Genomic DNA, 13,139 nt, shown 5'->3' on the forward strand with positions numbered 1-13,139 from the left:
AGAAAGAACTACACACTTACAGCTCACAGTGACACACAGGAGAAAGAACTACACACTTACAGCTTACAGTGACACACAGGAGAAAGAACTACACACTTACAGCTCACAGTGACACACAGGAGAAAGAACTACACACTTACAGCTCACAGTGACACACAGGAGAAAGAACTACACACTTACAGCTCACAGTGACACACAGGAGAAAGAACTACACACTTACGGCTTACAGTGACACACAGGAGAAAGAACTACACACTTACAGCTTACAGTGACACACAGGAGAAAGAACTACACACTTACAGCTCACAGTGACACACAGGAGAAAGAACTACACACTTACAGCTCACAGTGACACACAGGAGAAAGAACTACACACTTACAGCTCACAGTGACACACAGGAGACAGAACTACACACTTACGGCTTACAGTGACACACAGGAGAAAGAACTACACACTTACAGCTTACAGTGACACACAGGAGAAAGAACTACACACTTACAGCTCACAGTGACACACAGGAGAAAGAACTACACACTTACAGCTCACAGTGACACACAGGAGAAAGAACTACACACTTACAGCTCACAGTGACACACAGGAGAAAGAACTACACACTTACAGCTTACAGTGACACACAGGAGAAAGAACTACACACTTACAGCTCACAGTGACACACAGGAGAAAGAACTACACACTTACAGCTCACAGTGACACACAGGAGAAAGAACTACACACTTACAGCTCACAGTGACACACAGGAGAAAGAACTACACACTTACGGCTCACAGTGACACACAGGAGAAATAACTACACACTTACGGCTCACAGTGACACACAGGAGAAAGAACTACACACTTACAGCTCACAGTGACACACAGGAGAAAGAACTACACACTTACAGCTCACAGTGACACACAGGAGAAAGAACTACACACTTACAGCTTACAGTGACACACAGGAGAAAGAACTACACACTTACAGCTCACAGTGACACACAGGAGAAAGAACTACACACTTACAGCTTACAGTGACACACAGGAGAAAGAACTACACACTTACAGCTCACAGTGACACACAGGAGAAAGAACTACACACTTACAGCTCACAGTGACACACAGGAGAACTACACACTTACAGCTCACAGTGACACACAGGAGAACTACACACTTACAGCTCACAGTGACACACAGGAGAACTACACACTTACAGCTCACAGTGACACACAGGAGAACTACACACTTACAGCTCACAGTGACACACAGGAGAACTACACACAGCTCACAGTGACACACAGGAGAACTACACACTTACAGCTTACAGTGACACACAGGAGAACTACACACTTACAGCTCACAGTGACACACAGGAGAACTACACACTTATATTATATATATTATTGGCATTTGGCAGACGCTCTTATCCAGAGCGACGTACAGTTGATAAGCAGGAGACAATCCTCCCCTGGAGCAATGCAGGGTTAAGGGCCTTGCTCAAGGGCCCAACGGCTGTGCGGATCTTATTGTGACTACACCGGGATTAGAACCACCGACCTTGGGCGTCCCGGTCCTTTACCTTAACCACTACGCTACAGGTCGCCCTATACACCCGACACACTTACAGCTCACAGTGACACAGAACTACACACAGACGCAAAATTAGTTGCACTCCTAATTCACAAATATCACACATACCATACTCAAGAACACAAAACTATACTACAGATTCAAAAACAAAGTGTGGTCAACATGAACACACAAGCATACGACCAGACATGCTTGAAATTTCCTTTCCCAGTTTAACTAAAAGTATTAATGACAGCAAAAAAAAATTTCAAAACCCACCACCTCATGGTCACAATTAAACCTGGTCTCCAAATCCCCAGTTGTGTAAATGCCATAAAGAGCCAGTAGAACAGCCCGACTCTAAATCCAAAATACACAAATTTATTAATGCTATTTCTGATGCAGCACCGCACACAGACGGTTTGGGCTGAGGAGGTTCACTTGGGTCAGGCAGAGCCGCGGTCAGGCAGAGCTTGATGTCTCCCCACGGAACACCCCCGAGGCCTCGCTGTGGAGTGTCTCACATGGCTTGGGTTGGGCTCTGTCACAGCTGCCGGAATGTTCCATTCTAACACCCCGGGGGGTGGGGGTGGGGTTCAGGGGAACCAGGTTACTGAGTCCCAGAACACACAGCAGAACCAGCCTCAACCTACTTGAAAGTCTTTGATCAAGATTACTTGTGCACTTTAACCTCACAACTTTCATGGACACAAACACTCATATGCAGCACACACACACACACACACACACACACACACACACACACACACAGTACACACAGTACACAGTAAGACTGCAGTACACAACACTGTTCCTGGAGAGCCTGAAGGGAACTCTCTTGATCTCTCCTGCATGTCTGACTGCAGAGTGGCCTGACAGATGGTCATCTGGATTAACTGGCTCTCCGAATTGATCCAATTACACATTTAAAGGTAAAAACAGAGTCCCGGAGAAGTGCTAGCTAACCTCAAAACATCACGGTACGGTCTCAGCCCTTTAACACAGGAAGGGGAGTGAAGCACTTGGGGACCAGGGTTTTCAACTGAAACAAAACGTTGCCGCAACACTGTTTCAGTGTTGCGCGGACGTTCAGCCGGGCGGCGACGTTACACACGCCACAGGGCCGGAGAGGAGCCCGGGCCTCCCTGAGAGAACGCTTATGTGGGTGGAGAGGTGGCGGGGGGCAGAGACTAAATCAGAAGAGCAGCCCGGACGGCGAGCTTTGCACGCCACGGCTGACCTGCCGTGACTGCTCGGAGTTCGCCCCGGGCTCTGCCCCTCCCAAACTGCTCCCACGTGAGACCGGTGGCGTGCGTCCGCCCGCGCCTCGCATGTTCCAGGTTTCACGTGCCCCCCGGGGGCAACTTCACAAGCGCAACTCAGGGGTCGCGTTAGCCCCCGATTAAATTAGGAGGTCACAGTCACAGGAAGTCCAGGGGAATTCTCCTTCCTGCTGGTGTTTTTGCGTTACCGGCCGGGCAGGAAGTGCGGCGTGTTAAGTGGGGTGGGTCGAGTCGGGTCAGCACCAGAACCGGAAAGAACGCCGTCGAGACGGAGGAGGGTAGAACTGCCATTTTAATGACAGAAACAGGCTCACACAAACACGCAACAACAATATAGGCAACCCACAACAGCAGGAATAATCACATTGATCAAGTAAAGAATTAAACTTTTTAAAACCAGTGATGCACTTAAATAGAAGAATTGAGCTTTAATTTCAAAATAATAACCTGGGACCCGGAATTTGTACTTAGGCAGACCCCTATTTTAATGTAATGAATCCATCGAGTGCTACTTATTTTAAAATGATTATTTGAGTACATTTTAAAATGACAGATTAAACGTAGCCCACATGAATCCTTTCGAATACTACTTCTGCTGATTTGGAATAAATTAAGCTGATGGCAGAAAAAGACTAGCGTGTCATTGCCGAGGACATCCAGGGATAAAAAATAAAAAAAAACAGCACAGCACGCCAAGCCACAAGACTGCAGCCTCGGGCGAGGTTGTCCAAGTCCTCATTCATTATCAGGCTTTTTAGGCCTTTCATTCTGCCTTTCAATGATGTTACCTTCAAAACATCCTTGCAGTGGCAGTATCAGTCTATTTCAGACAGCCACAGTACAGACAGCCTGCTCAGGAGCAAGAGGACCCCTCGCAAAACGCCCCCTGACCTTTAGCATCCCCCGTATTATTTTCTGACAATATGAGACCCGGTAGGACCCGGTCGAGCTTCCAGAAGGACGGTACGGAACTGCTTGATTTGACCCTAGTTTTCCCGCTCAAACATCAAGCCCATGCAAGCCTCTGGTGTGATTACCTTTGACCCGCCGTTGCCAGACAGGGGAACCCTCGCCTCAGACGTGAGCGATCACCCCTGCACACCTCCCCCCCTCCCCCGCCCAATCCCACCATCTGAGCCTGCCTCGCACTTAGCGGTGGGGATGAGCAGGAACCTGCTCCCTTAAAGAACCGCCCACCGCCGTAATCCCAAGGCATGATGGGACACAGGAGCAAGGACACCACAGTCCTTACTGCCGTGCTAAACTGCGGCAGCTCAGTCCACGGGCAATACTGAGGTCAGCGGAACTGATGAAGAAGACAGGAAGGCTATCGCACCAACGTCCTTTGCGGAAAAAACCGCAGCCTTTGACTCTGGGTAAACGGTCTGAGCAGAGGCCCCGATCTGGGCAGAGACGCACATGTTCTACACAGCATCGAAACGTAAACGGCGAAAGCAGTTATGCTTGTGTCTGAACTTTTGGTCCTCTTCGAGGGAGCCTGGTACCCACTACAGTGAAATAAGGATTAAATTATTTCAATCTCTTGAGCTCCCCACTACTCAGTCACCACCAGGTGTCGCCAAAGTCTGTCCTACACAGCATCCCAGCACACAAGCCTGTGTGGTGGGGTCAGGTCAGAACGAAGGATAGCCTCGTTTGACTTATAAACGTCCAACACTATGAGCCTGACCCAGCTGAGGCTCTGACACAGACTAAACCCACTCAAATTCCACAGATGTGCTTTAATAAACCAACAGCCAGTCACTACTTTTGGGAAAAATCACAATGTTGTGGGTAGAGCCAAGTCAAGCGCTCTCAACCATAGGCCAATACCAGAAGTAACCAACCCTGTTCCTGGAGATCTACTGTACTATCCTGTAGGAATTCACTCCAACCCTAATTCAACTGCTGGGGATCTTGTTGAGCTGCTAATCAGTACGGTCAGGTGTGTCAAATTAAGATTGAATAGAAAACCTAAAGGACGGTAGATTGGCAGGAACAGGGTTGGTTACCATGGACCAACACAATGACAGTGACTGAGACATGCGAGGACCAATAGGATTGCAGGACACAAAAAGCTGTAAGTCATAGGGGCACTCACGCTAGCAGCAATCGGCTCTTTATCGGCGATGTCGATCGGCACCACCATTACGCTCTTCCACGTGGCCGCATCCAGCTCGTGAACCTGCCAATCAGAGGAGAGGGGGCGGGGTCAATGGCTGACTGGCTGGAATAAAGAAATCAGACTATCAATGAAGAAAAAGATCATGAAATATTATCATACTATCACAATAAGATAATTGCTGATTTATGTAGGAATAGAAACCAATGCATTTTGAAATATGGCGGGTGGTCATCATTTCTTTTTTTTTTTTATATGAAAAATTCTACATGTCACGGAGCACCTGTTTAAAATAGACATGACCATGAACACCAGTACGTACCAAGATATTTAAATAACAAAACAATGCACCCCACCCCCTCCCAATGATCTTACAATATTGCAAACTTTTGAATGCATTTCACTTAGAATTATCTGCTTATACAAATACGCACATCACATAATGAAATATAACATGTTCATAGACAAGTTTATACAGTTGAAAGCATTTTTAATCAGGAAAAGGTGGTTTAAGAAGGCGGGTTTAATGTTGTGGCTGATGGGTGTTTATATGCGTCATACAGAACACAGAGAGGAGGAGGCACTCACGTTTTCGAGTGTTCCCATGTCAGGTTTGTGCCACGTCTCGATCTTAATGAAGAAGTCATCTTTCATGTACTCATTCTGAAATGGAGGGAGGGGGGCATATGTTAATTCAAAGAACACAAAAACTACTTTTCATTTCCATTCAATTTGCATTTTGTTTGGGGGGGTTAATTGCTCTTCAAATTAGAATGTTACTGCAGTCGATATCTGACCCAAGGCCTCAGGCTTTTTCTGTAAATTAATCTGGGTTAGGGCACCTGCAGTTGTGCATTGTAAGGACATAATTCCACACTCCTTACACAAAAACAGTCACACTGGCAGTACCAGCAATGGCCACCAGATGTCGCCTGACCTTCACAGGTGAGGAAAGTGAACCTGTTCCTGAAGAGCGACACTGCTCAGCTTCTTCAGAGTGAAACTAAAACTAAACAAAGCTAAATTCCTCCGACAGGGAGAGTTGGCCTGAGGAATCCTGAACATTAATCCTGTTCAGGACTGAAGAAATCAAACGCAGAGAAGAGTGACAGGGCCTGCCATTCTCTGCCTGCTCGTGTTTCTGCCTGGGCATGACCTGGCTTCAGACTGCACAAACAACTAATTAAATCAAATGAATAATTAATGACGAATTAAAACAGCAAACTGGTTCAGAGACATGGAATGTGTGGCTAAGACCAAGAGAAGAGAGTTGATGCGGTGCCGTCTCTCACACTCGAGTACTCGCACACACACTCGCGCACACACGCGCACACACACGCACACGTGCACACGTGCACACGTGCACACACACACGCACACACACCTGGTAGCAATGCCTTGCTTACTCGAGCATGCAGTGTGAGATTCTGCTTGTTTGTGGGCAAGAGTGAGAAATGATGGGTGATTATAGATTCAGTCATATGAACAGGAGAAAGGGAACAGGAAGACGTATTTTCAGTCATTCAAGTGTTTTTACCACAATTTCCATTACAAATAAAACATTTAATATTAGTATAGTAGTACTATAGTATTCTCCATTATAAAAGCTTCTGGTGGCTTAGACAGTAAGGGCAAAGATAGGCTTTAAGCTCATTGTACAGAAGCAATACATTACAATCACTTATCTAGAGTGATTTACAAAAGTGGAGAACATCAGAGATACAATAGACTCAATTCTATGCTTAATTCTGGCAGAGGTGGAGCGGGTAAGCTGGCAGGGGTTCCTCTGGTAAACATTGTGCCAGTTCCTCTCCACAGCCACGCCCACTGGGTACCAACACTAACAACAGCAGGGAAACGCGTTCATTGAATGGCACCATCAAGCAATCAATGGCCAATCACACGGTTTGTGGCAAACAAAGGGGTCATGTTTGGCGTTTAAGTTACTCACCGTCACAACTGCAGCAGGTACGGCAAGCGTGCAGGACAAACAGAGAGAGGAGAAAACCCAAAACAATCAGAATCATCAAAGTGGCCTAAAAACAAACAACAGCCTGGTAGACACAACTAATAACGGCTCCTGTCTGCGTCAGACTAAACATTTTTAGAGTAACGTAATCAAGTCAGAAGTAGTGTCGGCCCCAACACACCCATCGCATATAAACAAAGAAAACTTGGACTCTGCTGAGGTAGTTAATTTGTTTAAATTATTTTACTTTAATACACACAAATGAGCCCAGAATTCTGATGTTAAGGACAAAACATTACTGAACAAGAGAAAACAGAATGGCACTAATTCAAGGTCCTGAAAATGGTCACAGTGATATATTTTGGTCTTTGGTTGCAGCATATGTTCATATGTTCAGCATAAGGTGTTCATTGACGAACCCACAATGACTGTGTACCAGCTGATGCAGTAACCATGTTTTACCACAAGAAGGCAGAGCAGACCATCTAAGTCAGGTGTTTTCAGACTCCAGTCCTGGAGGGCAGGGCTATCAGGGTTTCCCTTTCAACTGAAAAGAATTAGAATTGGAAATAGGAATGGTGTGCAGACTCTAGCCAATTAATGGCTCAATTAATTAACTGCTGAAACACACCAAAAGACCAGCAGATGCTGTGGCCCTCCAGGACTGGAGTCTGATACACTTCACCCAATTAGCTGCAGCAGTTTAAAACTGCAGGTTAGTTTCATTTTAGTCAACTGAATAAACTGACTGAATAAATGTATTAACTAAATATGTAACTAAATATGACATTGTATGCCCTCAGAACTCAAACAAAATGAAAATAGAAAAAAAAAAAACTATTGCTATTGTTAAAAACACAAAATCAGATTCAGAAATATTTGCGTATTTCTGTGCATTTGTTGTGATTGCATCAGGTTAAAGCATAAAGATTTTTAACAGTGCGGTTTACAAACCTTGCATAAAATGCACAATGAAAGACATTTCATCTACTTTTACCCCTCCATGCGCTTGATGTCGAAAACAATCGGTTTGCAAAGGGAGTAGCTGGGGTTACATTAAATACATAAAATTAAAACTAAAAATGTTTTCAATGAATACACATTGTCTGAATCAGGAATGGAATTGACTGCAGCTCTTGATGGTGAACTGCAGGGGGCAGTATTTATGGGTGCGTACGGGTGTGGACTCACTGGTTCGACAGTAGGGGTAGGCGTTCCAGGCCTTTTCATGGAAGACCAGAGCTCCTTCTGGTGCGATCATCTTCACGAACGCAGGAACTTTACTGCATGGGAGGGGGGGTGGGGGGGGGGGGGGGGTTCAAAACACAATCATCTGGGTGACACAATAATGAATTGGCATTTCCTAATGTAGTTGCTAACTAACTCCTGAGAAGTTAATCCATACAGCTTTGTTAATATAAAAGAATGATGGGCAAATGAGTAACTAGTGTTAATGTAATTCATATTATTTTTCAATGTATTTGTTAATGGTTAACTAATTATAAGTTTATCCTGTGGTTGGTTGGAATAAATATTAATGTAACAAATCCATTAGTTAGTAGTTAAATATAGTATTAGTATAGTTAAATATAGTAGTTAAATATATTAACAAATGAAAGTTATTTTCATGCTAAATGCATCTATACATCATTCATTCATAATTAACACATTGGTTAATGCCATTTTATGTAACCTTATCGTAAAGTGTGACCAACATATTCAATAACTTCTGGTCCCAAATGGATGCCATACCGCTTTATGGCATAAATCAATTGTATTCTATTTTATAGTGCATTTTACAGACACTCAGAGAAATGCATTAAAGGGAAACACTAGCGTATCACTATGCCAGCTGTTTACCATCAGCACAGAGCGCAACTGAGTCACTGTACTGGAAACTCCAACATCAATGCTTAACAATGCTGCATTCTACCTCCTGTGCCCATTATGACTATAACTTCCTGTTGTAAGGTAACATGAGGCTTACAACAGGACGCTGTGATCTTGAAGGAATAGGCACTGTTCTTTGTCTAGAACTGCATCACTCCTGTATGTAAATAAGAGCATCTACTGAATGCCAAGAAGCTAACCTACATCTGGTCTTCCTGAAACAAGAGGAAAAAGATATGTTCAATTAGGAATACTAAAAGAGAGAAACTGTGTGGTCTACACATACCTGAGGTGAGGCTAGATAAAGAGCACTTCCCTTCTTCCGTCTGTAGCTATGTTTAGCATTGCAACACCTCGACACAAATGCAAAGCAGCACATCCAGACCTATGTGTGTTTTGTCACGGTTTCCAAGGGAACCAGTCTGGATGCTAATTCTGAGTGAGAGCAGGTCCAGCATTTGCATGCAGAAATCCCTCATAAACAGATCTCTGTAAGGTCAACTACTTTGTGGGCAAGCACTCAGCATCAGATCTGTGCAGCAAAGGTGTTTGCAAGCTTTTAACCGTTTAAAATGCAACCGCTAATGAAAGACTCGATTCAGTCAATTCCAGCTACTTCTTATCCTCCACAATGTATCTGGGATGAGCTCCCTACCTCTAATCCGAGCGTGTGGCGGAGACTGCGGACATTTTGCAGTATTAGCATTACTTCGGCTGCTGAACTTATCTACACTCCACAGCTTTTAAAATGTTAAAGAAGGAGCTTTGGCGAGAGGTGTTTTTCATGAAGCTATATATTGGGACCTTTCAGCAAACAGACCGAAATGTAGTTCCTGAATTGAATAACGGCGATAATGTTCTGAAGGTTCTTTTCCTCCCAATTAATGAGTTGAATTTCAATTTATTTCCTGAAAAGGCTGAATTGAAATAGAATGATCCCAACCCCCCAAAAAGCATTTAATTCAGTGATTGAATGTCACATTACAGTAGTTGTGCACTGAAACCTGTTCTGACTTGCTTTTTTTGCTATTTTATATATTTTTTATTTACCATATATGTTTAAATCAGAAACCTGCTTAATTAAATGAACAACGTACCCAACATTTCTGCTGATAAGACCTTTTTTGAAGCTCAAAATTAGGCTTAAGAAGGACAGAATCTTAAAAATGGTCTGTACTTCAAGCTTACATAGTAGGTCCCATTTCATTACGATTCCCATTCCTTCAGAAATTATATACCAGGGCAAGGAGGTATAATATGATCTAAATAGCTTACTATATCTATATTTCGTTCAAGCATTCAGCGGTTGGTTTTGGGCTCTGCCCACCTTAAATCACAGTATACCTATTGTGGCAGCTGGTTTAAAGACTACAACCACAGGATTCACAATTTTTATTCTTGAGGGCAAAAGTCATGAAGGTTCTGCACTGTAACAAATACTCTTGGATCTTTCAACTTCTACATGAAATCAGTTAAACCCAGAGATGAGAACCATTGCATTTATTTGGCAGACACTTCTATCCAAAGTGACATACAGTAATGGCTGGATTGCAAATCATTCAAGCTCCGTCCAGCCTTATACAACCTTTTAACTTCCGAGTCTCTGAACAATAAATAGCAGCAGTGACCATGAAACTTTGCATTTCCCCTCAGAAACTTGAGGTTGGCTGCTGCCTATCAGTATGTTAATCAGGCTGGCATGTTGGCGGTTTCATTTTGAAAAACTGCCACCTCGTATCGATACAATAGTTGTTGGGATTTTGGATGCAAGTCTTAATGAAGAAAAGTGACTGGAGTAGAAGACAGGAGGAACAAACACAAATGACACCAACGCCAACAGAAATGGTAAGAGATACAAGGTACAAGAGATCAATTTTGCCACGTTGAAGTACCATTTCTTTTTGTTTTAGACAGGAGCGTGCCTATTACCATCAGTAATAGTATATGTTGTTCAAAAAGTGTCCTGATTTACCCTCTTACGTCTTTATAGATGGTAGATTTTGTGTGTGTACTGTCCTTAACTAACCCCTTACCTCTTTAGATGGTAGATTTAGTGTATAAACGGTCCTTATTTAACCCCTTACACCTCTTTAGATGGTAGATTTTGTGTATAAACGGTCCTTATTTAACCCCTTACCTCTTTAGATGGTAGATTTTGTGTATAAACTGTCCTCATTTAACCCCTTACCTCTTTAGATGGTAGATTTTGTGTATAAACGGTCCTCATTTAACCCCTTACCTCTTTAGATGGTAGATTTTGTGTATAAACGCTCCTTATTTAACCCCTTACCTCTTTAGATGGTAGATTTTGTGTATAAACGCTCCTTATTTAACCCTTTACCTCTTTAGATGGTAGATTTTGTGTATAAACGGTCCTTATTTAACCCTGTACCTCTTTAGATGGTAGATTTTGTGCGTGTATTGTCCTTATTTAACCCCTTACCTCTTTAGATGGTAGATTTTATGCGTGTATTGGCCCTTCTCCCCCCCCCTCCTCGTAGGGCTCGTTCTTCAGCACCTCGATGCCCTCTCCCCCGCCCGTCTCATTCTTGCTGGCCTCAGCCACGGAGAACAGCTGCCCTACTTGGTACTGTGGGGAGTAGACAGACAGAATGACAGTCAGACAGGGAGGTAGAGGATGTTCAACAACCAATTAGAGAAGCATGACTGACATACAACAGAGGCACAACTGGGTGTTGTAGATCCCGGTTGCACATAATATATTTTACCATAACAAATGAATGACAGCAACAATTAAAATACAAATAATAATATTTTTAATGAAACCAAAAATGCACATTGGGCACTCGGAGCAAAGGGGCGCACAGATCTTGGGATGTCTGCAGGGATTTTATTGCCGTCTAAAGGGTTAACGTGTTTAAAAGAAAGTATTTGCCCAAGGCCCAGACAGCACAACCAGCCTCTTAGACTCCCAGATTCAGAAAAGGTCACTACCAGCAAATCAAATGAATGCTGTGTCTCACACCAAAAAAAAAGGTTTTTTATTTTTAATATAACAAAAATGAATTGAACCTTTAACATTAGTTACATTAAGCTGACGCTTTTTATCCAAAGTGACTTGCAGTCCATTAGACTAAGCAGGGCGTAACTGTCCAGCATAAATGTTCACCCACCATATAAGGCATCTCATTCCAGTTAGTGCCCTGGTTGGTTGTGCATTAACCTGAGGTGGATGAGACGGATGAGAGGAATTTGTCCTTGTATCCGGAGGGCAAACTTCCGGAGATGGGCAAACATATGGGAAGGGGAATGGTTTGGCGCTAGACGTGTAATGGCTCTAATCTGATTAGGGGCCTTGTCAAACCGGCACTGTGGGGGCCAGGGCCGACTCGTAAGGCTCTGCATTGTGACTGACTGTACCACAGAGGGTCACCCCCCCCCCCCACCCCACGGCTGCCTCCATGGTAACAAGGGGCCTATTGTGGCCTGTATTGATCCTGAGTCTCAGTGGTAATGCAGCAAGCCTGTCCCAGCACTATGGACGCACACGGACACATATACTCATGCACGCACGTGCACACATACTGGGCATAAACATCAACACATATGCAGAAACACAAACGCTCTCTCTCTCTCTCTCTCTCTCTCTCTCTCTCTCTCTCTCTCTCTCTCTCTCTCTCTCTCTCTCTCTCTCCTCTCTCTCTCTCTCTCTCTCTCTCTCTCTCTCTCTCTCTCTCTCTCTCTCTCTCTCTCTCTCTCTCTCTCTCTCTCTCTCTCTCTCTCTCTCTCTCTCTCTCTCTCACGCACGCTCTCTCGCTCTCTCGCTCTCTCGCTCTCTCGCGCACACGCGCACACGCGCACACGCGCACACACAAGCAGACCCTGCAGTAGTGGTTAGGGACCTGGGGTCCACAGCAGCTGCAGGTCCATAAACTTAGTGGGATACAGCAGCTGTGCCTCTTCCACAAATGATTAACAAACTCTAATTGCTTTAGTAAACATCCAGTTTTGCACACTGGCAATGTGTGAGCTGCTGTCGATAACACAAAGAAAAATCAATGGGCTGACAGGGCGCTTCCGTGTATGGAGAGCCAGAGCACAGATCCCCCTCCCAATCTCTCCACCTCCTTCTCAGTCTCTCTCTCCTCTCTCCCCACTCCCTTTCTCCCCTGACCGAATGCATCTCATAGGCTGGTACATGCCAGCATCCCCCACAGACTGTGGTCTCATTTTAACAGGAAATCAAACTTGCCTCATAGCAGACTCCACCGTAGCTGCTCCTCTGATTGGCCCAATCAGAGAGCAGGGATTAGACCGTGCCAGGCCGGAGTTGCCGCTCTGATAATTAGCG

At 44.4% G+C, this 13,139-nt stretch overlaps 1 protein-coding gene across 1 annotated transcript in view; it reads right to left on the reverse strand.

Moving 5' to 3' along the window:
* pitpnb (phosphatidylinositol transfer protein, beta) overlaps positions 1 to 13,139 on the reverse strand; it is a 41,042-nt gene that overhangs the window by 12,184 nt on the left and 15,719 nt on the right. Inside the window, 6 exon segments of the mRNA XM_061262710.1 lie at positions 4,948 to 5,031; positions 5,557 to 5,631; positions 6,920 to 6,927; positions 8,129 to 8,220; positions 11,271 to 11,318; positions 11,320 to 11,417. Coding sequence (XP_061118694.1) covers positions 4,948 to 5,031; positions 5,557 to 5,631; positions 6,920 to 6,927; positions 8,129 to 8,220; positions 11,271 to 11,318; positions 11,320 to 11,417 — 405 coding nt within the window.

This window comes from Conger conger, chromosome 12 (assembly GCF_963514075.1).
Source record: "Conger conger chromosome 12, fConCon1.1, whole genome shotgun sequence".
In the NCBI taxonomy this organism is placed as follows: domain Eukaryota; kingdom Metazoa; phylum Chordata; class Actinopteri; order Anguilliformes; family Congridae; genus Conger; species Conger conger.